Source organism: Cyphellophora attinorum (assembly GCF_001299255.1).
Source record: "Cyphellophora attinorum strain CBS 131958 chromosome Unknown Contig13, whole genome shotgun sequence".
In the NCBI taxonomy this organism is placed as follows: Eukaryota; Fungi; Ascomycota; class Eurotiomycetes; order Chaetothyriales; family Cyphellophoraceae; genus Cyphellophora; species Cyphellophora attinorum.
In genome coordinates this window covers 394,202-419,984 of record NW_017253241.1, presented here as the reverse complement: position 1 = coordinate 419,984, position 25,783 = coordinate 394,202, and the positions used below count along the sequence as shown (strand labels likewise).

At 53.9% G+C, this 25,783-nt stretch overlaps 15 protein-coding genes across 15 annotated transcripts; 7 read left to right on the top strand and 8 right to left on the bottom strand.

Annotated features, from left to right (window-relative positions):
• Nucleotides 1-280: 280 nt before the first annotated feature.
• On the bottom strand, nt 281-1,060 carry AB675_11401 (uncharacterized protein; the record flags this gene model as incomplete). The annotated part of the gene is made up of 2 exons (XM_018140245.1): nt 281-901; nt 950-1,060. 2 exons carry the CDS (start codon nt 1,058-1,060, stop codon nt 281-283), a joined length of 732 nt encoding a protein of 243 aa, XP_018000096.1.
• A 1,004-nt stretch (nt 1,061-2,064) lies between these two features.
• Nucleotides 2,065-2,901, top strand: AB675_11400 (uncharacterized protein; the record flags this gene model as incomplete). The annotated part of the gene is made up of 1 exon (XM_018140244.1): nt 2,065-2,901. The coding sequence occupies one exon, from the start codon at nt 2,065-2,067 to the stop codon at nt 2,899-2,901; it is 837 nt and encodes a 278-aa protein (XP_017999944.1).
• A 601-nt stretch (nt 2,902-3,502) lies between these two features.
• Nucleotides 3,503-4,468, top strand: AB675_11399 (uncharacterized protein; the record flags this gene model as incomplete). Its single annotated transcript, XM_018140241.1, has 1 exon — nt 3,503-4,468. One exon carries the CDS (start codon nt 3,503-3,505, stop codon nt 4,466-4,468), a length of 966 nt encoding a protein of 321 aa, XP_018000158.1.
• A 632-nt stretch (nt 4,469-5,100) lies between these two features.
• On the bottom strand, nt 5,101-6,225 carry AB675_11398 (N-carbamoyl-L-amino acid hydrolase; the record flags this gene model as incomplete). The annotated part of the gene is made up of 1 exon (XM_018140240.1): nt 5,101-6,225. The coding sequence occupies one exon, from the start codon at nt 6,223-6,225 to the stop codon at nt 5,101-5,103; it is 1,125 nt and encodes a 374-aa protein (XP_018000069.1).
• A 1,150-nt stretch (nt 6,226-7,375) lies between these two features.
• Nucleotides 7,376-8,440, top strand: AB675_11397 (3-methyl-2-oxobutanoate hydroxymethyltransferase; the record flags this gene model as incomplete). Its single annotated transcript, XM_018140239.1, has 1 exon — nt 7,376-8,440. The coding sequence occupies one exon, from the start codon at nt 7,376-7,378 to the stop codon at nt 8,438-8,440; it is 1,065 nt and encodes a 354-aa protein (XP_018000110.1).
• A 138-nt stretch (nt 8,441-8,578) lies between these two features.
• AB675_11396 (Ubiquitin-like protein ATG12) lies at nt 8,579-9,253 on the bottom strand (the record flags this gene model as incomplete). Its single annotated transcript, XM_018140238.1, has 2 exons — nt 8,579-8,638; nt 8,687-9,253. 2 exons carry the CDS (start codon nt 9,251-9,253, stop codon nt 8,579-8,581), a joined length of 627 nt encoding a protein of 208 aa, XP_018000156.1.
• Nucleotides 9,254-10,401: 1,148 nt separating this feature from the next.
• Nucleotides 10,402-11,433, bottom strand: AB675_11395 (uncharacterized protein; the record flags this gene model as incomplete). The annotated part of the gene is made up of 1 exon (XM_018140237.1): nt 10,402-11,433. The coding sequence occupies one exon, from the start codon at nt 11,431-11,433 to the stop codon at nt 10,402-10,404; it is 1,032 nt and encodes a 343-aa protein (XP_017999822.1).
• A 766-nt stretch (nt 11,434-12,199) lies between these two features.
• On the bottom strand, nt 12,200-14,006 carry AB675_11394 (Pisatin demethylase; the record flags this gene model as incomplete). The annotated part of the gene is made up of 7 exons (XM_018140236.1): nt 12,200-12,348; nt 12,398-12,448; nt 12,495-12,612; nt 12,657-12,947; nt 13,002-13,584; nt 13,635-13,680; nt 13,733-14,006. 7 exons carry the CDS (start codon nt 14,004-14,006, stop codon nt 12,200-12,202), a joined length of 1,512 nt encoding a protein of 503 aa, XP_017999877.1.
• Nucleotides 14,007-14,850: 844 nt separating this feature from the next.
• AB675_11393 (uncharacterized protein) lies at nt 14,851-15,438 on the bottom strand (the record flags this gene model as incomplete). The annotated part of the gene is made up of 1 exon (XM_018140235.1): nt 14,851-15,438. One exon carries the CDS (start codon nt 15,436-15,438, stop codon nt 14,851-14,853), a length of 588 nt encoding a protein of 195 aa, XP_017999915.1.
• Nucleotides 15,439-16,040: 602 nt separating this feature from the next.
• On the top strand, nt 16,041-17,716 carry AB675_11392 (putative transporter; the record flags this gene model as incomplete). Its single annotated transcript, XM_018140234.1, has 5 exons — nt 16,041-16,274; nt 16,329-16,377; nt 16,430-16,637; nt 16,694-17,542; nt 17,590-17,716. 5 exons carry the CDS (start codon nt 16,041-16,043, stop codon nt 17,714-17,716), a joined length of 1,467 nt encoding a protein of 488 aa, XP_017999975.1.
• A 460-nt stretch (nt 17,717-18,176) lies between these two features.
• AB675_11391 (Fumarylacetoacetase) lies at nt 18,177-19,610 on the bottom strand (the record flags this gene model as incomplete). The annotated part of the gene is made up of 4 exons (XM_018140233.1): nt 18,177-18,541; nt 18,596-18,677; nt 18,789-19,145; nt 19,215-19,610. The coding sequence occupies 4 exons, from the start codon at nt 19,608-19,610 to the stop codon at nt 18,177-18,179; spliced, it is 1,200 nt and encodes a 399-aa protein (XP_018000012.1).
• A 786-nt stretch (nt 19,611-20,396) lies between these two features.
• On the top strand, nt 20,397-22,354 carry AB675_11390 (uncharacterized protein; the record flags this gene model as incomplete). The annotated part of the gene is made up of 6 exons (XM_018140232.1): nt 20,397-20,617; nt 20,662-20,852; nt 20,900-21,194; nt 21,244-21,775; nt 21,825-22,086; nt 22,143-22,354. The coding sequence occupies 6 exons, from the start codon at nt 20,397-20,399 to the stop codon at nt 22,352-22,354; spliced, it is 1,713 nt and encodes a 570-aa protein (XP_018000073.1).
• A 413-nt stretch (nt 22,355-22,767) lies between these two features.
• Nucleotides 22,768-23,592, top strand: AB675_11389 (5'-deoxyadenosine deaminase; the record flags this gene model as incomplete). The annotated part of the gene is made up of 1 exon (XM_018140230.1): nt 22,768-23,592. One exon carries the CDS (start codon nt 22,768-22,770, stop codon nt 23,590-23,592), a length of 825 nt encoding a protein of 274 aa, XP_018000062.1.
• Nucleotides 23,593-23,645: 53 nt separating this feature from the next.
• Nucleotides 23,646-24,257, top strand: AB675_11388 (5-methylthioadenosine/S-adenosylhomocysteine deaminase; the record flags this gene model as incomplete). The annotated part of the gene is made up of 1 exon (XM_018140229.1): nt 23,646-24,257. One exon carries the CDS (start codon nt 23,646-23,648, stop codon nt 24,255-24,257), a length of 612 nt encoding a protein of 203 aa, XP_017999930.1.
• A 276-nt stretch (nt 24,258-24,533) lies between these two features.
• On the bottom strand, nt 24,534-25,181 carry AB675_11387 (uncharacterized protein; the record flags this gene model as incomplete). Its single annotated transcript, XM_018140228.1, has 1 exon — nt 24,534-25,181. The coding sequence occupies one exon, from the start codon at nt 25,179-25,181 to the stop codon at nt 24,534-24,536; it is 648 nt and encodes a 215-aa protein (XP_018000121.1).
• Nucleotides 25,182-25,783: the final 602 nt, after the last annotated feature.

Here is a 25,783-nt window from a genome sequence, read left to right as displayed (position 1 = left end):
GTCAGAGCGATGGCATTGAGGAGGGTATGGCAATCTGCTCCTGCAAGTTCACACGAGGTAAGCACATATTCAGGGAGTCCTCATGCTGTTCGTGTTGGAATCTATGCATCAATTTGTCTTGCATTGACTGCTTCCCATCTTGTCCCACGACTCGATGAAAAGGCACTTTCTATCACTTCGTAACGACAGTGGGATATCATTAAGCAGAGCTATACAGCCCCAAGGAGCTGTCGCAGCTAGTTTGAAGGCTGGTCATGTCAACACCCTCGTTTTGACACTCTCAGTTCTGCTTTTTGCCTTTGCCCGCAGCTTTCTTAGCCGCAATCTGAGCCTCGGTGTGATGAGGCTCACGCTTGTTGTTGCCCTTCTTGCCTTTGGCCGCTTTCTTTGCAGCGATTTGGGCCTCGGTATGGTGAGGCTCGCGCTTCTCTACCGGGTCTGTCCAGCACCCGAACTCATCGCAGTCGCTGTCCCAGGGACCGAACTCATCCGGAGGCTGACGTTTGTTGTTCTTGTTCTTGCCAGCATTAGCAGCCTTCTTCGCTGCAATTTGAGCCTCAGTGTGGTGGCGCTTGTTGTTCTTCTTGCCACCGTTAGCAGCCTTCTTGGCCGCAATCTGGGCCTCGGTGTGGTGAGGTTCGCGTTTCTCTACTGGGTCCGTCCAGCACCCGAACTCATCACAGTCGCTGTCCCAGGGACCGAACTCATCCGGAGGCTGGCGCTTGTTGTTCTTGTTCTTGCCACCCTTGGCTGCCTTCTTGGCAGCAATCTGAGCTTCGGTGTGATGTGGCTCGCGCTTGTCGAGCAAATTGTCAAACTCATCGAGAGCCTCGCGCTTCTCTGGAACAATATCTGCAACGGCGGCCCTGACGGCCCTGCTTGCAACGGAAGCTAAAGAACCCTGGAAACATCAGCTGACTTGAGCAAACCTGTATGGACACATACTTACAACATGCCGCTTCTCAAAGTCGACGAAATCGCTAACGCCCAATGCATGAGCGAGGGGCACCGAAGCTAATAGTCCGACCAAGAATGTCTTGATGATGGTAATGTTGTGCATGATGAACAGGAATGATTGAAAGGCTGACCAGCAGCTGCAATGAATGTAAATGCTTCGGGGATTGGACTCAGAAAGAGAGATTGATCGCAGATGGAGGACGAGTACCACAACATCGGCGTACCGTTGCTTTATGTATGTCAGGCAAGTCTTCTCGTCTGGATGGAACGGCATGCACCATACGCTGAGGCATTTCCATGGCATCACGGCGCTTCACCCATCAATTACTTGGCGACATGGCTTGTGTCGATGAAGCTTCAGCGTCCTCCTGAGACGGTATCATCGACTCCACGATCGGCAAAACCTGTTGTGAAGGCACTTGAGGGGCGACTAGTTCGCTGTGGCCCGAGTATAGTCCGACCTCGAGGAAGGAATTCGCGCTCGTTACTCACCGTCATGTCTCGGCGCGGAAACAAGCATACGTGTCGCCGACTCCTGAGCAGGTGGGATCACAACCATTCAACGGCGAGGAGCCTGCAACGAGTCGAGTAGCGACAGGCGACGCGATGGTCAAACAGGAGCCTGGTTCGACATGCTGCATCGCTAACCGTTGGCAAGTGTCAAGCCTTGGGCTAGATGCTTCGTCAGGTGGCAAAAGCTTGTCCCCTGGGCCAAGCTCCGACCGTGCACGTCTCGATCGAATATCAACAACGGTTTTCATTACATGATGGTCCGTTGATGGAGCTCTTAACGATGGCCAATGGGTGTTCCTGCCCAAAACGACTTCGAAACTGTTTGAGCCTCGGTTTAGCGCGATCGCCTCCAGGCTTGGCGCGACCCACCCGGCAACAGCTTCCCTGCTCGAAGTCCCTGGGAAGGCAACGACTTTCAATGTAGGACGGCGGGCAAGGCCATCGCCCCTGGAACGCCTTTGTGCCTGGCGCTTTCTGCTTTCCCTCCATATCGTTTGATTCAACATTTCCCACCTTTAGGTTGTGGCCAGCTTCTCCGAACCATTCAGCAACCTCGAGACCTAACTTCAACAACGTATCAACTCAATCTTCGCCATGGCTATTGAGACACAGAAATATGAGAGTCTCCGAACTTCCGAGAAGCGGGCAGCACGAGCATCATACGAGTCTTCGTCGACACTAGCAGACCTCGAAGTCCTCCACGACCTTGACTTCCTGCCAGAGAAAGCCTCCAAATGGCGTGGTAGAAGTCTATCGGACTATGTGACAAAGCTAGCAACGTCTCGATATATCTGGCTTCTTCATACGCTGTTGCTACTCACCTCATCTACGCTGTTTCTGGTATCCTGCTACCTACCATGCACAACACTGAGTCATGTTCAGAAGTATTCAGCCTGGTCTCCTGCGGCAGGAGCCGTGGGCTATGAGAAACAAGTCTACAACATTACTAGAGACAACAAATTTGTGGGTGCTGGCCCTGAGGTTGACAAAGCATGGCGCGAGATTTCCTATGACATGGGAGATCAATGGGTACCAAAAGCAGCACTGCCTAAGCTCGGCGAAGAGTCCAGCTTGCTTGTTGATCACCCAGTGACCGGCGAACAGGGCTACAGGGTTGGAATGGAAGTCTTCCACCAGCTCCACTGCCTGAACCTGCTTCGGAGAGTCACCTACAAAGACTACTATGAGCCGCTTGGGGGCGAGTTTGGGAAAGGCCCGGAGGCGTTACAAAGGCACACGGATCATTGCCTGGAGGTGCTCAGACTCAATCTGCAGTGCAATGCTGACATTGGGCTCTTTACATTCTACATGGTAGAGGGTGATCCTCTGGCTTGGCCACAGCTGAATTCGAAGCATGTGTGCAGGAATTTTGAAAAAGTTCGTCAGTGGGCATGGGACAATTCTGTAGGGAATATGGAGGTTATCGAGTGAACTAACAGCGCTTTTAACGTTGATTGGACCTGGGCTTTGCATTCGAGCCCAATGGCTGTAGTCCTGTCGAGCAGAAGTGCCAAGAAAACACAGTATTCGAACCGCATCTCCTCTCTCTGGCAAGTAGCATTCACTGCGGACTACCCAAAGATGCCCACGAGACGCGTGGGTACAGCTTGATCGCCATTGCCTCATCAACTGCGTTCAAGCCACGCGTTTCGAAACGCTTTCCTGCCTCAAACCGGAGATGTTTCAGAAGTGGACGCCTTTTTAGCCTTTGGTCCCAAACAAGGCGATCTACCCCTGGTCCACCAAGAAACAAACGATAGCTTGTTCAAACAAGCTCCGCCGTTTCGAACACGGGATCCGTTAGGACTTGCCTCCCACGTCACATCACTGTGTTACATGATAGTCGCGCGCTCTGCAAGCGACGTCGAGGGAATGGACATCGAGCATCTCCTGGAAAGAAGCTGGAAGGGAGCTACCACCCACTTTGACAACTTCTTGTCCAAGAACGTCAGCTTTCCTCTTGCTCCCATCATCATTGACAAGGCCGCTGCGTTGTGTACGACTACAGCAATAACATCAAGAGTATTTCACAATGCCACTCTCCCCTATCGAAGAAGATAAAGTCCCCATGCTGCACGCTCACCGCCTCTCCTACGATGATGTTGACATAGAAGACTCCGCCTCGGAAACGACTCATGTCGGCAGCAGCTCGCCGCCCCAGAAGCGCTCTCGTGCATCTTCATGGCTTTCGAGCACTTCAACAACGCCTCCCTCGCCCTCACCAGCAAGCCGCAGATCCGTCTGCATCATTCTCTCAACATACTTCCGCTTCTTCATTATCGTCACCCTGCAATCACTCATCCTAGTCACCCTTCACTATCCATCCTTCCGGCAGCGCTTTCGAGAGTCTAGTCCAGTTCTGCGTGGCCTCGATGTTGAGACAGGCTCGGACGTCAACGGCCTCTACACAACTCTTTCACACACGTACAACTACCTCAAACCAGAAGCAGAAACGTACTTTCCCAATACAACAAACAACCTCGACCGTGACGCCATCCGCAGGAACTGGGACAACCTCATGCCTCTGGGCTCCGGCTCCGTTGCCATCCCTGAGCACGAATCCTATCCTTTGTTGGGCAATCCGATTACTGATGATCCACTTCGGTCCGGGCCTTTATATGAAGCGTCGTGGACGCATTCATTGCACTGTCTGTACCATCTTGTCGACAGCTACCATCAGCTTCTTCTGCTTGCCTCTCCGCTCTTGGCCGATTCATATCTGGACCCTATCTCCGTCCCTGAGGGTTTCGAGCATGAGCCTGATCCAGTGCACTTCGCTCATTGTTCTGAATATCTGCGGACCAGTGTGCTGTGCAACCTCGACATGACTTTGGAAGGAAGTGCAAGCACGATGGCGGAGAAGGGGCGGGGCCAGGGGCACGTGTGCAGGAACAGAGAGGAAGCGGTGAAGTGGATCGAGAGTCGGAGGGTTGACGATCGAAAAGATATAGTGGGACCAGATGCTATTCCTTTAGAGGAGAATGAGGATGAAGCTTGAGGAATAGGTGGTCAGCCAAAGTTATACATATGTTCGCTGATAGTCAGGCGTGCCGACCAGCGCGGAATCAGACTCGAGCTCTCTCAACCGGCCTCAGCTGAATTCCCCTGAATATGTCAACCGGTCTCTTTGGTGGCCCATCAAGTGCTTCAATCTGTCTGAGTTGAGCCTCTCCGACAAGACTCGGGATACAGGGTCGCCTTGGTTGGCTATAGGGTCTTCATTGTCTCTGTCACAGTAGACGTCGTCACTCCACCGTGCTGTTGTCGAAGCGCTTCGTCTTTCCGAAGATATGCCCCTAGTAGCACTTCCGCTGAGGTTGCGCAGCTAGTTCCAGATTAGGTATTGGACTTCGAAAAGATCATGTGCGGGTCATGACAACCTTGGTGTGAAGAGACGGTCGTGAGAGGGAGACAGAGTCGTGGATGATGGAAAGAATGGACTCACTCTTCAGGCCTTGTGTACTCGGCAGGGTTATGGCTGATGCCGTCTCGACACCGCGTGAATATCATAGCTGTCGGGCAGACTTTGGATGTATACACACTGTAAGACGAAGGTCAGTAGTAGGCAGGCAAATGGAGGCCATCCTAGACGAAGAGTACAGATGAAGAAAGTGTCGAGTAGGGCTAGACTCACGAATCGTGTCCAATATAACTCATCATCTCGTGCTCACAGCCTTGGCTTATTGCCGCCTGTCGTACACAGTCGACCATCTGCTCATCAAAGTATGTTGCGCGAGAATCCCAGACAATGTCCATGGAGAACTCCGTGCCATGTTTCGCACTGATGGAGCTAAAGGCCTGTTTCAACTCGGATTCGAGTTCTTCCATATCCTGATCGGTAGGCGCACGAAGATCTAAGCTCAGCTCGACCTTGCCGGCGATGGTGTTCATGCTGACGGGATCTGATCGCGCCGTTGATACAGTAGCTCGGAAGTTTCGGCGTAGAGCCACTTCGTTAACGTTGACGATCATCTGCGCCGCCACGAGCAGCGAATCACTCCTCTTGTCCATCGGTGTGCCGCCAGTGTGCTCTGCACGGCCGGTGACGACAAGTCGGTACCATCGCACAGACTGTGCGCCTCTGATAATACCGACGGGCTGCTCGGCGCCATCTAAAATGGTACCCTGCTCGATGTGGACCTCAAAATGTGCAGAGAGAGGGTTGTCGGTGTTTGAGCATGGGGTGCTTCCTAAGTACCCAATCCGCTCCAGCTCCTGTTTCATCGTTTCACCAGTGACGCTCTGCCGAGTCTGTCCGTGCTCGAGAGTGAACTGTCCTGCCCAGACTCCCGACCCAAGCATGGCGGGCGGGAAACGGGCCCCTTCCTCGTTAGTCCAGTTGACTACTGCCAGTGGCGCGTACGTTGTCACTCTGGCCTCGTGCACCGTGCTTAAAACTTCCATCGCGCACAACACTCCTAGAATCCCGTCATACTTGCCGCCTGTCGGCTGCGTATCCAAATGCGAGCCCAGCCCAATTGGTGGGAGGTCGTTGTTCTGCCCGGGCCGGATCGCGAAAATGTTGCCCATGCTGTCGACTTTGTGTACACAACCGCACTTGGCCGTTTCCGCTACGAACCAGTCACGTACTCGCTTATCGTCGTCGTTGGCGGACAGGCGATTCATGCCCCCATCTGGTGTTGCGCCCCATTGACATGAGTACTCTAAGGTGGCATTGAGACGGGCCGCGTTGGTTTTCAGTGCCGCGTAGGCCGGACTGAGGCCTGGCGTCATCGGTGTAGCGACGCTGCCCATACTCTCGGCGGTGGTTGCAGGTATGCAGGCTGTTCGGACATAAACTGAGCGGATTGAGGACTATGTCCTTGAGGTTCGATTCCAGGTCAAGACGGGCTCTGATGGCTGAAACTGTTCTGCAGATCAAGCCACGAAGGGTTAGAATGAATCTCACTTGTATGTCAGGTCGCAGGATCAATCTATGATCATTCGCTTCCCAGGGACTTGCTGTGGGAATATATGGCGTCTATGTTGGTGTCGGAGCAAACGCGCAATTCATGGCGGTATGGTCGGAGTAGAGCGCAACTGTGTTGATAGCTGGACTTTTTGACGACGATCGTCGTCGTGGAACGATGAACGGTGCCGAGGTTGGCTGATCTCCTCTCTGAGCTGGACCATTTCACAACAGCCAGGTCGGTTCCTTGAAGCGGAAGTAGAGCTTGACCACTCCTATCTGGACCTTACTTACGAGAGCACGTCGCGCTTTGGGTCGTCCTTGCAGCAAAGCAAAGGGACATGCTCTCGCAATGTGCCGACCTGGAGGTGTCGGAGAAACGCACCTAGAGAGGGGTCGAAGGCTATTATTCGCCTGGGCACCTACTGTACAGTAGACACGCCGCGTTGGGAGCGACACAGAGCGATGCCGACGGTCCTTCCTGCCAATCTCCTGCCATACGTGACTTCGACCAGCCGCGAAGCGTCGATTGGGCAGAGCATGGCAAGAGAGGCAACCATGCTACCTAGTCTACGGACAAGCCGGTATGCAAGATCTCGAAGCCAACGTCTCTCCAGGCACCATAGGGATGGGCAGCCTTGCCCGGGTGTCGCTGGCGCCCATCAGCCACACCCAAATTAGGCTTAGTCACGCCTACTGCCACGGGCCTCGGTTGTGAAATAAATTGTCGGACCTGAGAATTCCACGCACTGGCATTCTCGAAACAACACTGTAAGAACTCATCACGTTCACCTTTGTTTATATATGCGTTTGTCGTGCTTTCCCGCAATGACTCAAGCAGCGTCACGACTCGCACAGGTGCCCGTGCCTGTGGCTGACCTCATATCACACGATCTCAGACCACCTTAGGGATATCAAGCACGCGAGCAGACTGAAGCTCACCTAAACTCCTGCAGACACGGGACCAAACACCCGACTGCTTGCCGAAAGCCCAACATGGCCGGCAGCCCTGCTGTCGCCGTGTCGCGAACACTTCGTCAATCTATGCCTCCGCTACACCGCGCTCTCATTCCGCCTATAGCACGACAACAGCAACATGCCTCGTCACCACGTCGGGTCCAACCACACCACCAAGTCCGCCACTCCTCTCATGCCCCCTCCACATCACCAACCTCCACCAGCACGACCAAACCCACAACGCTCCTCACCTTGCAGTCCCTCTACCGCGCCAAGACACCCATAACCATGCTCACCGCGCACGACTATCCCTCTGCCCTCCTCGCCGCTTCCGCCGGCATCGACATGCTCCTGGTCGGCGACTCGCTCGCCATGGTCGCCCTTGGCATGCCCGACACCTCCGAGATCACCCTCGATGAGATGCTGGTGTTCACGCGCGCCGTCTCTCGCGCTGCTAGCTCACGCTGCTTCGTGGTGGGCGATCTGCCGATGGGCAGCTACGAGGTCAGCGATCAGCAGGCCGTGGCCAGTGCGATTCGTATGGTGAAAGAGGGAAGAGTACATGCTGTGAAGCTTGAAGGTGGAGCTGAGATGGCGCCGAGGATAAAGGCCATTACAACTGCGGGCATCAGTGTGGTTGCGCATATTGGGTTGACGCCGCAGCGGCAGCATGCGTTGGGTGGATTCAAGGTGCAGGGGAATAGTGTGGGGAAGGCGGTACGATTATGGGAGGACGCGAAGGCAGTACAAGATGCTGGTGCTTTCATGGTGGTGTTGGAAGCTGTGCCAGGGGATGTCGCCGAAGTCGTAACCCAGCGTTTGGGTGTGCCGACTATTGGTATCGGTGCGGGCCAAGGATGTAGCGGGCAAGTGCTGGTCCAGGTCGACATGCTGGGCTGGAGACCGGAGGGTAGTTTCCTGCCGAAGTTTGTGAAGACATACGCGAATGTTTGGTCGGAGGCGTTGCAGGGAGTCAAGAAGTACAAGAACGAGGTCAGAGAGGGCTCATATCCGAGCGCGGAATTTGAGTACAAGCGGGATCCGGCTGTGAGTCGCGCATTGGCAGAAAAGTTGCAGCAGGAAGAGCCTGCCAGAGATGGTTGAGCCGTCCCAGTCTGCCCAGCGACAGTACCAGCATCTGAAAGCGTATCGTGTCATTGCATCAGGTAGCAAGCGTTGTCTAGAATCAAAAGTCGTTGAACCTTCCTTTATCGCTCCTCGTCGCCGATCTCCTGATCGAGCTCACCCAAACGCTGGCGTCCTCGAATACGCAACAATTAATTGATCATCGACCTTGAAGCACTGTCATCATCGTCAGCATACGCCCTGCTGTCCTGAGGACATACTCACCCGCCACAGATTGCCCACTCCCTCATCCAGCCCCGGCGCAAACACACTATTGACGTAGCAAAACAACCCATCTGCCTCTCTCCCCTCCCCACCTCCCTCCGGATAGAGCCGCTTCCTCAAGAACTTCACAATCGTAGCAAACGTATTACTAGCCGAAACCTTGGCGACCTTCTGCTTCAGCGGTGGCGCGTCGCCGATGGCGTGGAACCGGACCGTGATCTTATGTGAGGGTGGATCTAGGGTCGAAGCAATTTGATTTAGCGCGGTCCGGGCGTCCGTGGGGAGGGCGGGCGAGTGCAGGAGCGTAGAGGCTGAGAGGGAGAGGGGCAGGTCTGAGGTGGTGGGGTTGTCTGGTGAGGGGGGTGCTGGAGAGGGAGTACGTTCTTGTTGTGGAGGCGGCTGAGGTACCAGTGTTGATGACGGTCGTCGATGATGGGTCGGCAGGGGTGTGGATGAGGGCTGGGACTGGCTAGGTCGTGGAGGTCGCGTGAGTAGCTGCGATTCGGACAGCTTGTTGATGTCGATGTCGCGAGATGAGCGGCGCGGATTTGGACGGTCTGAGGACATCGCCAGTTCGATGGCCAATTTCGGGTTCTGACTTACAGGGTTGCTGATGGCCGAATCCGCCCGATGGCAGGTGTCTGTTCGTCAACTGGTGGGGCCATACACCATGGTTCAGCTGTGACGTTCGGTAAGTCACAAATGGGACTCGATTAGTCAAATGGTCAGCACAATATACGGTCGTTCCTAGTGGAGATGGAGTAAGGTCTACAGCACTGAGGTACTCGTAGTCTACGGACGCCTTGTGGCGGAACAATAATAGGCAGCAAGGCAACCCTTATCAGCCGATAGCTTTGCGCATGACCAGACAAGACCCGGGCCACGTAGAAGACCTCGGGACACTATGACTGGAGTGGACGGTGGCTGCGGAATTCTCCACAGCTCTTCCCTTTCAGCTCACAGTAACGCAGAACCGCATGGCTACTTATGCTTTACCTTCCCAGCTCTCATTATCTTGGACCACCAGCGCCTCGTTGGGGTGCCATGCTCAGACCGTGAGCTTTGAGTACGTCGCTTCGCCGTCAGTATCGCTTCCAGTGAGAGACTCCGTTGCAACATCCGTCGGAGCTCATTGTGTCAAAATTGGCTGTCGCAGGATCGATTCAAGTTCTGTCAAACAAAATGGTCAGAAAACTTCAGAAGGCGTGGAGATGCCATGCGGACCTTACCTTGATGCCTCGCATCTCCTCTGATGGGATCGGGTACGTCTCTGCCATTGATCTGACCAATTTTCCACTGAGAGAGCAGATGCTGTTGACACTTTTGCTTACTGGATAGTTGCTCTTCAGAATTGCCTCCACCACCTTTCAGCTGCAGCCGGACTGCGTCTTGTGATCTGGTCCCGCAGTCATACGCGCTCTCGCCCTCGCCTTGGTCGCCTTCCGATCGCCCTCGGTTCGTGACTTCCATTTCTCAATGTGGACATGAAGACTCTGCGACTCTGTCGTGGTTGCAACTACTGTGCAGCTGCTATACTTATCCAGGGAAGTTGCGACTTCCGGGACATCTCGGTATACCTGTCAATTTGCGACCGGATCGCGATCGCCGCCGGCGATTGCGTCCTAGTATCCGCGTAATTCCATGATCTCGGGGAAGGTCTTTCCGAGGTTGAGATCTTCGAAGCAACATGTCGCAAGGTCTTCACATTCATGCCCTCACATCACTATACAGCCCATTGAGCCAGCAAAGTTGCCCCAATTCCGCTCTCCCTTCTTGTTGCCTCCTAGAACTCTCACAGATGCTTCTAGCAAGAGCACAAGGGTCAGGAAGGCACGATCCATTTTCTCCCCGAGCCCACCGCCCGGTTCACCGTCGATCAACACTGACCTGGCGTATAGCCTCAACTCGCCCCATAACTCACCATCTTTATGCAAATCGGGCAGGCCAACGTCGTGACTGTATTCAGCATAGACATTGCCGTCGTTGTCAACCAAGCGAAGGAATGAGATGCCAGCGTGTTGGCGTTTCTGGTCGTGAGCATCCATGGAGACCCGTGAAGGCAATGTTCCCGATGAGCTCCTTCTACCAGCCACCATGTCTCCAGCACGAGCGAGATTGGTCGAGTTTCTGACGGAGTCCGCCAGACCCACGACCTCCCACTTCATGCCAACATGCTGTCCCTCGACCGTGAATGCAGGCACTTCAAGCCTGCCAGTCTTCTGTATTGCCACGTAATTCATACTAATGAACGGACGCTGCGAGGCACTCTTGCTGCCGGGTCCTATTATGGCGCTCAGCTCCTGGCTGCCGCCTACGAGACGACCGACAATATCTTTACCCGTCGCATCCAAGCTATGGTGCCCGTTAAGTGTCGCATCTCGCCACACGATACTCTCAAGACTTCCGTCGACGCTCTCTAGACGATAGCGCTCCCGGTTGTCGCTCGTCCGAGCAGAAAGATAACGAGAGACGTGCATAGCGGTCCCGATGTGCGGATGTCGAGCCTGTGTCGATGTATGGTTGGTCAGAGTCATAGTCGATATCAGCGCACCGGGCGTTGCATGAGCGGCTGCGAGCAACGGATTTGACACTGATTGCGATTCCATTGGGTTTGTGGACGAATAAGGTGGGAGTGAGGTGTAGGAAGGCGCCGCTGATAGTGGTCGCCGAATGTCATTGCGAGGTTCAGTCGGTGCTGTATGAGTTACGACAGCGTCGAACGCTGTGGGATATGGCCCTGCTGGCATGGTTGGGCAAAGAATGATCGTAGTCAGCGGCTGATTGAGATTTGGTGATTTTAGTCAGAATTAATACAATGGAGGGAGCAGGGCATGACACCAGTACTATGCCAAATCCACGGATTCACTGAGAATCCTGGAAGCTTGCACACCGGCAGCCCTAGGTGGCAGCCTTATCCCCGATAGAGCTGGCAGTGAACATCGCGTCGGAGGATGTTGCCGCTATCAGGCAAACGCGTGGCTCGGCAGGCGTCATCGTCATGGATCGCGGTGTGCTTGGCGCATGCGCTCAAAACGAGGGTAGCTAGGTCGATCCATCCTGCGCGAGTACCTACTGCTGCATGCACAAGCATGCCGAACTGCGGCACACTGGACAATAGGTGACGTGAAGGGCACGAGGCAATAACAAGCGGGTCTGCGACATCTTTTCAGATACCTGCCGCCAAAGTCAAATGCGAGGCAGTCAATGCCAAGACCCTCGTTAGGTAAGTATTGAAGTCGGCAGGTGTGGTATGCCCGAAAGGATCTTGTAAAGCACACGAGCAACCCGGCGTCTGTTGAATAACTAACATGGCTACCAGCAGTTGTGCTATCACGCTGGCCGCAGATTCCCGCGTCGCAAGATCATGGGACGAAACCCGTGCTCTGACTGCATGACCACATGCCTCGCTGATACCAGGAACGAGGACACCGAAGGTGGATCAAGTGCACGCCTGCATGAATTTCGAGTCTCTGTGCTGACCATCCATTGCTGACTGTCCACATCCACGAGCACCTAGATGGACGTAAGCCTCATTTTGACATTCTCCCACTTAACAGGAAAGCGATTCGTTTCACGGATGTCACTAGGTGGCCCGATGAACTCGACCCTGAAGTTAGAGTATACTACGGCGACGACCTTGTGCAAAAGAGCTGCAGCAAATACTGTCGTCCGTCAGAGCCAACGACATCGCTACATCAAGACCTAACTTACCATTCCCCGGACATCGACTTTGTCCTCCACCGAACATGAGATCGATTCGTTCTGCTCGCTGTCAGTACAGACCATTGTTTCACTGAATGCGTCTCACCCATCAAAGCTCGTTCTTCTTTCGTTGCCTCAAGCCACCGCTCCGGTCTGAACAGCTCGGGCTGCGGCATGATTCGTTCATTCGAGACTGGAACCTGTGGAGTGATCCCGATTTCAATCTGACGAGTAAGCAAACATGCGACTAGAGCTGGGACCAACTCACACCCGCAGGAATGTCAAAGCCGTTCATCGTGACACCGCCTTCGGGCACCTTCCTACTTAGCGAAAGGCCTGTGATTGGATTGATGCGATAGCTTTCGTGGATGCATGCGTTCAGGTAGGGCAGTTGAGTCAGCTCGTCATATGTGGCCAAGCCATCAAGACCTGACGGTCGCTTTACAGCGGCAAGCTCACTCCTCAGCCGATCCTGACATCCTGGAGTGGTCGAGATATGATACAGCATCTTTGGTATTGTCGCACCACATGTCTCAAAGCCCGCGAAAACAACCTCGAACTTATCGTTTAGGTCAGCCAATTAGGTCGGGGTGCTTGCTAAACACCAACTTACCATGTGCGCCTCAACAGAATCTCTTCCGAACTCTTCGGGGTGGTCCTGCTGGACTCTAATGCTTCGCTCCAGCATTGTCAGGACTCGTCGTGGTCTGCCAGACTCGTCGCACGCAGCATACCCCTTCTTCAGCTGCTCAGCGACCCATCCGAAGATCTGCACCGGTGGTTTGCCTGTTGCTATGACTTTCGCGGCCACCTGCAAATTCCGGAATCTTTTTTCGAGTGAGCTCAGCCACGGTGCGAGCGCATTTATCCACGTGTATGGCATCCAGTTGTTGTGGACGAAAGCCAGCATGTCATCCCCTTGGCCCTCGTTCAGACAACCGTACGGCTTCCCGTACGTCATAGACGTAAATGCATCTACCGCGAGAGCGACAGCCCAGTCTGCCATATCGACGACTTGTCCCTTCTTAGCGTTCATCTGCTGCACAAAGAAATCAATCGGTTCATTGAAGAGCGCCTCGGACTCTCTCGCTGCCTTGAGTGTATACAAGGGGTCGATCATGCGGCGCAGCTTCTTGTGCTCCGTTTTGTCGGCGATAGTGATCAGAGTCCTTCGAGCCCGGCCCGCGCTAGGTGAGCTGCACGAGCTCAAAATCAGTCATCCGGACATCGATCTGGCGCTTCAAACCAGAACTCACCGTACCACTGTCCCTTGAAGAACTTGCTTCCTGCTCCTGTTTAAGGTTAGCCTCCCAGCCTAATCTCGATAACAGCGCGACCAAGTACCATATATGACCTTGACAGCCTCAGGATCACCAACGTCTACCGCGTTGGGTCCTATCCTAACGACAGGACCGTACTGCTTGTGGAGCTGTATCGCATACTTGTGCCAATCTTGACGCCAGTATGCATGCGCGAGCCACGCAGTCGTGATGCTCGCGAGAAATGGACCAGGCACAGACGCCAATGGATGAAAGTGTCTACAGTAGACAATGTATGACAAAAGTAGCACCGAAAGGGCTACCACAAGCGCTGTGTGGTGCTCAGATGTGATATCCATGGTCTGCTCAGTGTTTCCAGCCCGCAGCCTGCTTCAGAAAATGGGCCACTGCCAGACGAGATAGCAGTCGCTGGAGTACACATTATATTTACAATAGCTCGCAGTCCACAGACTTGCGAGCAACTCATGGTGGCAGCCACTCACAAAGTCGGCTGCCTGACATGATTCACTCACCTCAGCACCGCGACATTAACCTTTCGGGTGTTGGCAGGCCTGACCAGTATTACCCCTTCCGGCATGCCGTCGGTCCATGATCAGTCGATCACAGTCTCAGATACTGCGACGCAATTGAGCTGGCAGCGTGGGCTTGCAAGGATTCGGGGCTGTAGTGATTGATGACATATCGGCGTTGCGAAAGTCTGATCAAGGACAACAACAACGAAACATCGCGTCTATCGTCGCCACCGTGACTTTTGCATGATAAGTGCTCTTGCGTCTCCCTAGCCCTGTTTTCCATCATCGATTTCTTTTCGTCGTCTTCTAACTGGCAAGGATATAAGAATGTACGACCAAAGGTCGGATCATCTACCTGGTATGTAATAATTGTGCCAGATCATTTGAACGCTGCCGTTCGTCGAAGCCAGAGTTATACTATGTGGATTCGTAGCGGTTCATTCCTCTGGCTATCTGATGTTCCTGGCATAGCGAACGCTGAAGGATTCAACATAAGCGCAGGACATATCTTGCAGCAGCATCAATGACCATGAACTGGTGTAACAGGGCTCTGAAACTATGCAGCCCGTACTAAGCACTTGAAGATGGTCATCCCTATGCGCAAAGCGGGCGAAGGTAGTTCCGCTGACCCATCTTAGACGGTGCCATAGAGGAAGGGCAGGCGCCGCGGTCAAGCATCATTGCCGCTTGCGGGCATTTCGTGCTGGCCCGGCGCCAGCTGCTCCTTCAAGCACACATCCCCAACCCTGACAGCCTGACAATCTAATAGGACAAACATCATCCTCGCCCACTCCGTCTCACTCGGATTCCGCCACGCATGCATCGTCGCACGCTGCACGGCCACATCACCCCGCCTCATCAGATGCACCTCACCCGAGTCCAAGATCATCTCCACTTCGCCCTCTAGCACAACGCCATAGTCCAGACTTTGCGTGCGGTGCATCATTGGTTCGTTACCTGGAGCGAAGTCGACCATGCGGCAGACACTGCCACCGCCGTTGACGAGCCCGATGCCTCCAGAGGCTACTTTGGAGTCGTGCGCTTTGATGTCGGTGTCAGAGTTCAGGTTGGCTGGAAACGTCGATGTGGTATAGATCAGGGACATGGCGACAGCGCCGGATCGCATTGGTTGCCATCGAGTGGCATCGTCGGAGTGGATGATTGCTGAGCCTGTTGGGGAGTGTGTCGTAATGAGGCGTTTTGTGGCTGGGAGGTCGGATATGGGCGAGTCACTGACCGTCATGGGCTGGGCAATCATCTTGATGAACCGCCACCGCCACCGTGGAAGAACGATAGAGGCTGGTGAAGTATTGAAATTGGCCACTGATCAAACAGCGACGCGTACGGTCAGTATCACGATGCTCCTTCGCGAATTCTGTGGTAGATAGGAATTCAATCAGACAGGAGCAGAGAGAAGCAAGCTCTGAGCGCGTTCAGCTTCTACGGATCCCACGACGCTCATGTGTGGAGGCCACTGCCTCCGAAGGAGAGCCCTGAACCAGGAGACCTTTTCCCGAGCCCCCACCATTTCCCGACGTGAGTGGATTGTGCCAAGCATTTCCCGACGCGATGCTCAGACGTAGATCTGGCCAGCACTCTTCACGAAAATTACGCTTGTCGACTACTGCAAATCCTGGTGTCATGCTGGCCTCGGACTCAAGCTCAAGGTGGCTCGGCAAATCTAGAGCTGAAAAGCGGAGCGGAGTGATCTGGGGTTGTTACCGAAATGGTAGGTACTGCTCAGCCAAGTCAAATAGATCCCATCACTCCATGTTTTATAGCGTTCATCCGTACTTCGACTCACTCCTCCAGCACTGTCACTTTACAGCCAGCTAATGCTAATTGTGATATCCCGAGACTATGGACAGCACCAGCCTCAATGAGAAGGAGAAGTACGAGACTGTGCTCGAGGTAGAGGAGGGCAAGTCTCAACCCAATGCCCAGCTCGCCGGCCAAGATCGCTCGTCCGAAGAAGAGCTGGCCGCATTTGATCGCAAGATCAACCTGAAGCTCGACCTTCTGATCATACCGCTGGTCACGACCGTATATCTGCTTGCATTCTTGGACAGAGCCAATATCGGAAACGCACGAGTCGTACGTTCTGACTGAGCTTGTACGACTTGCTATGGGATGCTAATTGTCCAACAGGCTGGGCTACAAAAGGACCTCGGACTGAGCGATTATCAGTATCAAATTGGTGAGGCAGTGCTCCTCCTATGTGGCGACAATGCTAACCTGCTCTATCACAGCAATCACGGTGACCTACGTGCCTTATATCGCCAGCGAGATACCCTCGAACTTGATCCTAAAATACATCGGAGCTCGGATATATATCCCCTTCCTGTGCGGCGCTTGGGGAATCATCTCCACGCTTCAATGCCTCGTACACAATTATGCAGGTCTGGTGGCATGTAGATTCATGCTGGGTCTAATGGAAGGCGGTCTGTTTCCTGGAGTGTAAGCATGTTGCACTGTGCAGCGAGCGGCCGGATATAATACTGACCTGGCTACAGGATCCTCTATCTGAGCATGTTCTACCGCCGCAAAGATCTGTCGCTACGTATCGGCCTATTCTGGTCGGCCGCATCGCTCAGTGGCGCCTTCTCCGGCCTTCTCGCTGCAGGGATTGGCAAGATGGATGGCGTCGCCGACATGCGTGGCTGGAGATGGATCTTCTGCCTCGAAGGAATTTTTACCGTTGCCTGGGCGGTACTCGTGTTCATCTTGCTGCCCAACAGCCCGCAGACTGTCAAGTTCATGACTGCCGAGCAAAGACAGCGCTGCGCTGAAAGGCTGAAGGCAGACGTTGATATCCTGGACAACGAGAAAGTTACTATCCGCAAGGTTCTCTCTGTCTTCGCCAGCCCTGGCCTGCTCTGCATCTGGCTCACGGCACTATGCTCCGGCATAGCGATTTTCGGCCTCGCATACTTCACTCCTTCCATTGTACGCGACATGGGTTTTGGAGTTATCAAGACCCAGCTGATGTCTGTCCCACCCTTTGCCGCCGCGGTACCGCTCACCATCGTCGTCTGCTACTATTCCGACAAATACAACTCCCGTGGTATTCCAATCCTGGCCACATATACACTGTCCCTCATTGGCTCCATCATGTTCCTCGTTGGACATACCTTTAGCGTCCGCTACGCTGGACTATTCTTTCTCCTCGGCGGCATGTATTCAAATGTTCCTTGCCAGGTCGCTTGGATTCCGAACAACACGGCATCGCATACCCGTCGGGCAACGGCTATCGCTGTCGAAACTGTGGCTGTAAATGTGGGCGGCATCCTCTCCACATGGATTTTCCCGACCCGGGAGGCTCCGTACTATCCGACGCTGCCCGTCTCATACTGGCTGCCAATGTAGTCGCGCTTGTCGCGAGTGCAACGGCTATATGGGTCTTCTGGAGAGGCAATCAGAAGAAGAGCACTGCTGCGTATAGGGAGAAAATGTTGGCGGGCATGGAGGACCTGAGCTCTGCGCAGCAGCTAGAGAAGCTTGGGGATGCTCATCCCGATTACAAGTATGCCTTGTGATGCTAGACGGATGTTGCAAATGGCGGCAGCTTGGGATTGTGCAGGTGGACTCAAACAGTCGGAGCTGCTGTATTTTAAGAATGGTTATTCCGCCGCGAGTGCTTTTGTGTTGTCCTGCGTGGATCTTGGCGACTGTATCTGCTCGCTCTATCTACCTTGGTACCTAGCAACTTCTCCAAGCTGTGGAAGCAAGAGCCGGGCGTTTTCCCCAGCTTGCGGCAAAAGGATTTCTACAGCGTCCTTCCTGGCCAGGAGTTCTCAATATATTTTTCCCATTGTTTTGACGATCAAGTGAGGCTCATCTCAGCCCATTGATTCGATCAGCGACAGGGAAAACGGCCTTCAGCACCCTTCCGGGCCTGATAGTCCATAATGAGTAGCATACAGGCCTGCTGGCGAAAAGCGCCCAGTACCTGTGTCCACAGCCTGCTCCTCTTCTCGGTCCCTGGTAGCTCTCACATCAAGTGTCACTAGAGCTCTTCGAGCAGATCGTGCCCTCGCATGCGCCAAAATCGATATCTGATGCAGCGCCGCCAACACAAAACGATACAGTATCTCCGTCCTTCAGCCACGTACGGACGTCATCCTCTGATGCCCCATCGCCCTGACTGCTGACTAGCTCGAGTTTCTGTATCCCGTTCCAAGTCGCTTCCAGCAGGCAGCCAGCTTCCTGTAGTGTAGCCCCAGACAATGTTCCGGAAGCAAATAGATCTCCGGCTCGCATCGGGCAACCTCCGACGGTGTGATGCGACAGCATCTGTGCAGGCGAGAAAGAGATGTGCTTTGTGTTACTACTCATGACTAGTGTTCCGTCGTATCGAGGAGCTGTACTCATGGTCAGCTCCACATGAATAGCATCAGAAAGAACAGCGAGCGTACCCTTGATAAAGATATCCACAGGAATGTCATAGACGTGCTCAACTCTACCATCGCTTCGCTTCAGATAACATGGTAGATCATCCTTGCCATGAAGGTCAGCATCCTCCTTAGCATGCCCTTGTAGACCTTACCTGCGCTCTCAGCTGGGCTCGGAAGGCTCAAGAGCCTCTGGTGGAATAACCCATGGCGATACAGTGGTGCAGAAGTTCTTGCCATTGAATGGCCCGAGCGGTTGGGCTTCAAACTGCTGAATATCCCTGGCAGACCAGTCGTTCATAAGGACATAGCCAAAGATGTGGTCATCGGCCTCGTCGATTGCGATAGGCTTGCCTCGCTGGCTGGGTTTGCCAACGAATACTCCCAGCTCAAGCTCGAAATCGAGCTTCTGAGAAGGTCCAAAGGTCTTGACTCCGTCTTTCAGGTACTGACCCGATGGCCGATAGACATCAGTGCCCGAGACCACTATTGAAGAGCTACGGCCGTGGTATGCCAAAGGCATCGAGGAGAAGTTGGATCCCATTGGCTGGCCCGGTCGAAATATTTCGCCACACTGACGGCATACTGGTTAGTAAGGGCGACGTAGCAAGTTGATGGGTCGTAATGATTCGGCGTCACTTACTCGCCGGGCATGATCCGGGCTCGTGAAGAAATCAGTATAGTCCCCAATGTCGAACGGAAGATGATTCAAGACCTCGGAACGAGGGCAAAGTCCTGCAGCGCGAAGTCCCGTCTCATCTTGCTTTAGCAATCGTGGTAGTGTCTGCTGCAGATGTGCTCTAACATGCTGGTGAACCGGCTGGCCAAGCGCAGCGTATCGATTCAAAGTCTCATCTCGCAGGACTGAAGAGTCAAAGTCGAGGTTCTGGACAGGCTGCTGCTGCAGAAAGACACTGAGGTCGAGCACGTACGTTTCGACAGCGATACCAATGCGGCATCTTGTGTCGTCAACTGTGCTGAAGATGCCATAAGGTAAATTGCCCAGACCGAAGCCTGTCTTTTGCGTGGTAGAACTCATCGAAGCACGCTTAGAAAGCAGCAGGCCTCCCAGGAGCACTTTGCTTGCCCACAAGACGTTCGTTACCTACCAATATGATATTCTTGCTGACCATCGACGTCTCCCACTGAGCAGCTGGGCAACATCGTTTGATCGTGAACCCATCCTAACTGGCCTTCGCGGCTAGCGCAGACCAACTTCGTAGTTTCAGAGGGTCAGGGACTGCGTGGCAACGGGAGGCAGGATGAATCATCGTCGGGAAATCGACGACGTGATCGGGAAAGTAGGCTTGGCGCTCGGCTGGGGAGGACCCTGGCTTTCCTGGGCACGAAGCGTTAATCCCTAGACTTCGCTCCTGCTCACGACACTTCCGAAGCTTCGGAAAATATATGTTGGGTAAGGACAGACAGCCTCGAAGACCACCGCCACACAGCAAGGCAGAATCTGAGCAAGCGCGATGCAGCCTAGTCGCGGTTGTCAGCCGAGTTGTCAGGCAGGAGCCAAGGTCTTATCTATTGATGAACAGTCCTGATGCCTACAACTGGGGATTCGACAGCCGGGCGACCACCGACTGCGTGTCACCAATGTAGAGCCTCGAAGGTATGATATTCGATCCTTCAGTGACGCGTCACTAAGGGTCAGGTCCGCTGTACACGAGATGTCCCTCGATGTCGGAGGTGTACCAGGCTGAACAATGCCTGTCGCTATTCCGGAGCTGCAAGACCTTCAAAATGCCGCCCAACAGATGCTCCCGGTCCTTTGGTAGATGCTGCATCACCGCCACACCTGCAAAGACAACAAGGTCCGATGCGCACTTCGGAGCCGTTGTCCATTGTCTACCAAGAGCCACCTCACGTTCCAGACTATATTGGTGTACCGGAGCCACTGGTCCAGAAGCTGATCAAGCTGTACTTCTCTCATGTCTACAATTCTCACTTGCTCCTTCATGAGCCATCATTCATGCATGAGCGGTCGCTGGGCCTGATCAAAACCCATGTCGTACTTAGCGTCTGTGCGTGGGGCGCAATGTAGGTGGCACCGCCCTTGATGATCCCGGTACTGACGACAATAGATTTTACCGAGATCATGATGGCCAAGCTACCCTCATCGACCATGGCTTCGCGCGCGAGTGGGCTACCAGAGCAGGGCAACTGGTACTCAGCGAGATCGAATCGCCACACGAAGACAACGTCGTGACATGCGCGCATCTGCACCTGTTCTGGTACACTCGAGGCTCGTGGAGGAGATCGTATATTTACAAAGGTAGGTAAGGTGACCGGTTTCTGTCCTCTCTCTGACGTCCAATTCAGGGAATGCAATACAAACCGCACACATCCTTAATCTCGCGGGCACTAGGCGGTCCAAGTCTTCTGATCTAGCAGCCGAGATCTCTCGCCGTCGCTTCTGGGCATGCTACTTAATCAACTGCCACAGTTCAGAGTCCATCTTTGCTATCAATTCATTGAAGAAGGTAAGCAGTCTAGCACTGCCGTGGCACGATGCAGATTTTGAGAAAGGAGTATCGTCGACCGCGCCCGATACTCTGGAGTCAGACTCACCAAGTGGTTCAATGTATGCCGAAGTCATTCGTGCTATGACACAGTGGTAAGAGCTGTTCCGTCTCTGTTTGGACAGTCCTCTGACTTTGGGTCAGGTCTTCAGTAAATGCCTTGATCAACGTCAAGGACAGTCCGATGGACGAGAGAATCAACAGCATGCATCAACTTGACGCCAAGGTGAGAGACTGGTGGGCACGCGTGCCAGCCAGCCTTTGCCTTGATGCCGACACCCTGGCGTGCACACAAAGTGTCCCTATTCCGAAGCTTCTACTGATTAACGTCGCATACCACCAGTGCTTGTGTGCACTCCATTCCTCAGTGGTCCCGCTATTCTCATGGGGACCAAGTACGTCAGCGCCAGCCTTCACGCGACAGATATCTGCACAAATTGCCTACGACAGTTCCTGCGCAATAACACAACTGCTAGACTTGGCTTCCGTGCGTGGAGAGGACGTATCGAATTACCCCAGCTTCATTGGATTTGCCGCCTACTGCAGCTTCGCCGTGCAGGCTCCGTTCAAATGGTGCCTAGATCCCGCTGTACGCGAAAGAGCAGACCGGATAGGTACTGCGAACATGAACGTTATCACCAAGATGGCTAAATACTGGCGTTCAATAGCCTTGCTTGTGAGTCAAATACTGTAACCTGGCGCAAGATCGCTGACTGGTCACACAGGAGATATATGCTACATACATCACGCAAATGCACATGCAGAACCAACCGGGACTAGAAGGTGAACCCAAGGTCACAAGCCCTGCAAAGTTGAAAGGGTTCTCTATCGAAGCTTCTCTTGCACGACGCACCATTCTCACCATGAATAGCATTCTGTGGAAGGACGATGGTGCTTATGCCATCGAAGGCGAGGAAGTGACGGTCATCAGCCCAGAGGGTCTCACTCAAGGCACAGATCTGCAGCACGGATCAAACAGTACTGAGGGTAAGTCCATGAGATAGTAGTGAATCCCAAGATCAGCCCGGCTGACGTCCTTCCAGGTACGACGCTTGTGACGACCAATATCGAGCCCCACGAGACTTACCATATGCCTCTTATCGACACCACGGGCGGTGTCTTCAGCAGCGACGGACTGGGAGACTTCTTCCAACCAATCTTGAACGCTTCGTCTATGTTCCACGCATTCGCTGATGACTTCAATTTCGACATGCTCAGCAACAATCTATACACTGAATCCGGTGCTGCTCATTGAGTCCTCGACATAGTGCAACAGAAAAGTAGCTAGGTATCATGCGATTGAATCAGAGAACGCGGAGCACGCTCGCGAGTCACGCTAACGGGCATCCTTAGGCAAAGTATCAGCTGCCCGTTTCTCGGGACAGGTGTCCAAGCCATTCGGTGGCAGGCTCGGCGCTAGGCTTGGGGTATTCCCCAAAGCTGGACCCCGATCCCGCGTCAGACCTCGGACGAAAACGCCATACCCCAGACGTCGGGAAATAGGGAAATAGTCTGGATTTCCCGAGCACACGCAGTTGCATTCAGATGGCTGCAAGGACTGCAAGAACACGGGGAATTGCTAGGCAAGGCACCGCCACTCCTTGAACATAACTTGATCCCTTGACGGCTCGGTGGGCCAATCCAGTCCTCACCATCGTATGCGTGAGAATGGCCAACAACTATCTCATCAAGAACGGAACAGTGGTGTCCGTCGACAAGGAGATTGGTGTACAGCACAATTGCAACATTCTCGTTCAAGACGGGATCATCAAAGCTATCGGCAGCGACATACAGAGCCCGGACAACATTGAGACCATCGATGCAACAGACCATATCGTTTCTCCTGGTTTCGTAGATACCCATCGTCATGCCTGGCAGACGCAGCTGAAGAACATTACTTCGGACGCCCTCCTTCCAGAGTACTTCCTCAACATCAGAAACATCTATGGCTCCTGCTACACACCCGAGGATGCTTATCTTGGAAACTTACTGGGCGGTTTGGAGTCGATCGAAGCTGGCATCACTTCGCTTGTGGACCATTGTCACCTCATCAATAGTCCGTCCCACGCCGACAAGCTGGTCGAAGGCCTCCGAGACGCACGCATCCGTGCCACATGGTGCTACGGTCTCTACCGCAATCAGAAGTGGACCGGTGTTGCGAATGGAACAGTCCAGGACGAAACGGAACCCGACTGGCGGCTTGAAGATGCCAAACGAATCAAACAGCAATATTTCAGCTCATCAACCCAGACAAGTCTTCTCCGCTTCGGCTTCGCCCCAGCAGAGATTGAACGCTATGACCTTGCCACCTCCATCGCACAGTTTCAGTACGGCCGCGAGCTCGGTGCTGCACTGATCACAGGGCACATATCACTAGGCAAGCTAGATCGTGGCGTGCACTTCATCCGCCAGCTGGAGAGCCAGAAGTTACTAGGTCCCGATCTACTCTTCAGCCACGGCGCCTCGCTGCAGCCTGATGAGCTGGACGCATGAAGGCAAATGGTGTGTCGCTTTCTGTAACGCAAGAAACGGAAATGCAGATGGCAATGGGTCCGCCGATCGCATTTGTGGCGGACTCGAAGCACGGCTGTACGGTCGGCTTGGGCTGTGATGTAGCGTGCAATAATCCGATTGATATGTTTCAGCAGATGCGGCTGCTGCTGCAGGCGCAGCGCGATAGAGAGCATACGGCATGTGAGGGCGTGCCAACTGCGATGTCAAGGTCGTGTGCGGAGGTGCTGAGACTGGCGACGCTAGGGGGCGCTGAGGCGATGGGATTAGGTGATGTGGTGGGGAGCATTAAGGTGGGCAAGCGGGCGGATTTGGTGCTTACGAAGTGTACGTCGATGAGGTTGACGCCGGTGCATGACCCGGTAAGGGCGCTGGTGCTGTACGCGAGTGTGGCGGACGTGGATATTGTGTTGGTAGATGGAGTAGTAAGGAAGCAGGCTGGGGAGTTGGTCGGTTTTGAGTGGCCGAGCCTGAGAAAGAGACTTGTTGCGTCCTCGGACGCTATCATGGAGCGAGCGAAAAAGGCACCACTGGAGGAGATCAGGCATCGGATTTTGACAGAGCGGTCGAAGTGGCTGGACCAAAATCTGTCGGATGTGGAGAAGGCCAGGCTTGGTGCTGCGCCGACAGCAGCCAATGGTGGATGACACGCTGTGACAAAAAGTACCGGGCGTTTTTCCTACAGCGCCCACCCTGGCCAGAGAGTCCCCAGGGTATTCATCTGTCGGACTAAAGCTCGAGTGAGGCTCATTTCAAGCCCGCCGAGTCGATACGCGTAACAGTGCAAGGGCCTCAGCGCCCTCCCTGGCCGAGGAATCATGATGAGCAGCATTTGTAGCTCGAGAATGAAAGCTCGTGGACCGAAAGAAAACGCCCTGTATTTAATGTCACAGCTCGGATGACAGGACTGCGGCCGAGTACAGTTAGGGGTATAGTGCTCTCATCATCCAACACCTTTTCTCAGGTATTGCAATACTCCTCTGCTCCTCTTCCCACAGCTCCGCCGCTCTCCTGCCCACGTTCTCCTCAATATCGACCGGATCTATCAAACGAAAGCCCATCTTCTCGTAGAATGGCGCGTTGAAGGAGAGATGTATGTATGTCGTCAGAGTATACCCCTTTAGTGGTATTCTTCGAGCCTTCTTCACAGCCTCGCTCGGTGCCGTCCCTTCTTCCGTGGGATTGTCTGGCGCGTCTTCCTCATCCTCAAAATGCGGCGGCGGAGATACAAAGGGATGCTTCCTCGTCTCGGCAAACATAGCCTCAAGAAGCCGCTTTCCCAGACCTCGTCTCTGGTGTGAAACATGGACCGAAAGCTCCGCTATGTGTAGATGGGCAGATGAGGCTGTTGTTCTTTCGGACGCTGTTTCCACAGTTGTAGGGTTCGTGTCCTGCCGAACAATTGGGAAGCAAGCCAAGAACCCAACGACCTCTTCGTCCTCTCCGTAGTTCCTTCTGTGCCCCTCCGCACCATCATTGTTGCCACCTTCCACGTGCACACCAAAATCAACTGCAACAGCGACCCACAAAAGTCCCAAACCCATATACCGCGTCAATACCTCCGCCGGCATCGGCTCATCATCCGCAACCGCTTCGAGACCAACAGTCCGGAAGACCTGCCCGGCTGAGCACTCGATGTCCCCCAGGAAGGGATATCTGCTGCGTGTCCCTTGCGGATCCTGTAGGCCTGAGGCGGACTCTGAGCCATACTGACAGACAATGGATATTGTTGTACTAGATTACTCCGACCCGTCCCGATAAAGTTGGAAAATCGAAGTGATCGGTCTCTCGTGTTGCGCAGAACAAGTAGCTGCTGGTCAGCTGGCAGCAGTAGCGAAGTTTCACGAGATCGAGCTACAGAAGTGACGACCCTTCAAGAGGTTGCATGTCAATGTAGTAGGGGGGACTCTGTAACGCTGTGGCTTCTTAGTTGCCAACCCAACGAAAGTTGCGGTGTGCATTTTTCGTCTGGCTGACAGATGATGTCGAAAGCCGATAGCGAGCCCATCGCCTGCCGTGGAGGGCACCGTGAACGATAATTCGTGCTGCTGACGGAGCAATTGGGATATCGACCATTCAGGTCAGTGACTCTCAGATGACTGTCTCGAGGCAGCTTGGCGGCAAGGTAGGGAGGGCTCTCGAGGGTACAGCGCCTTTCACGAGACCGGATGAC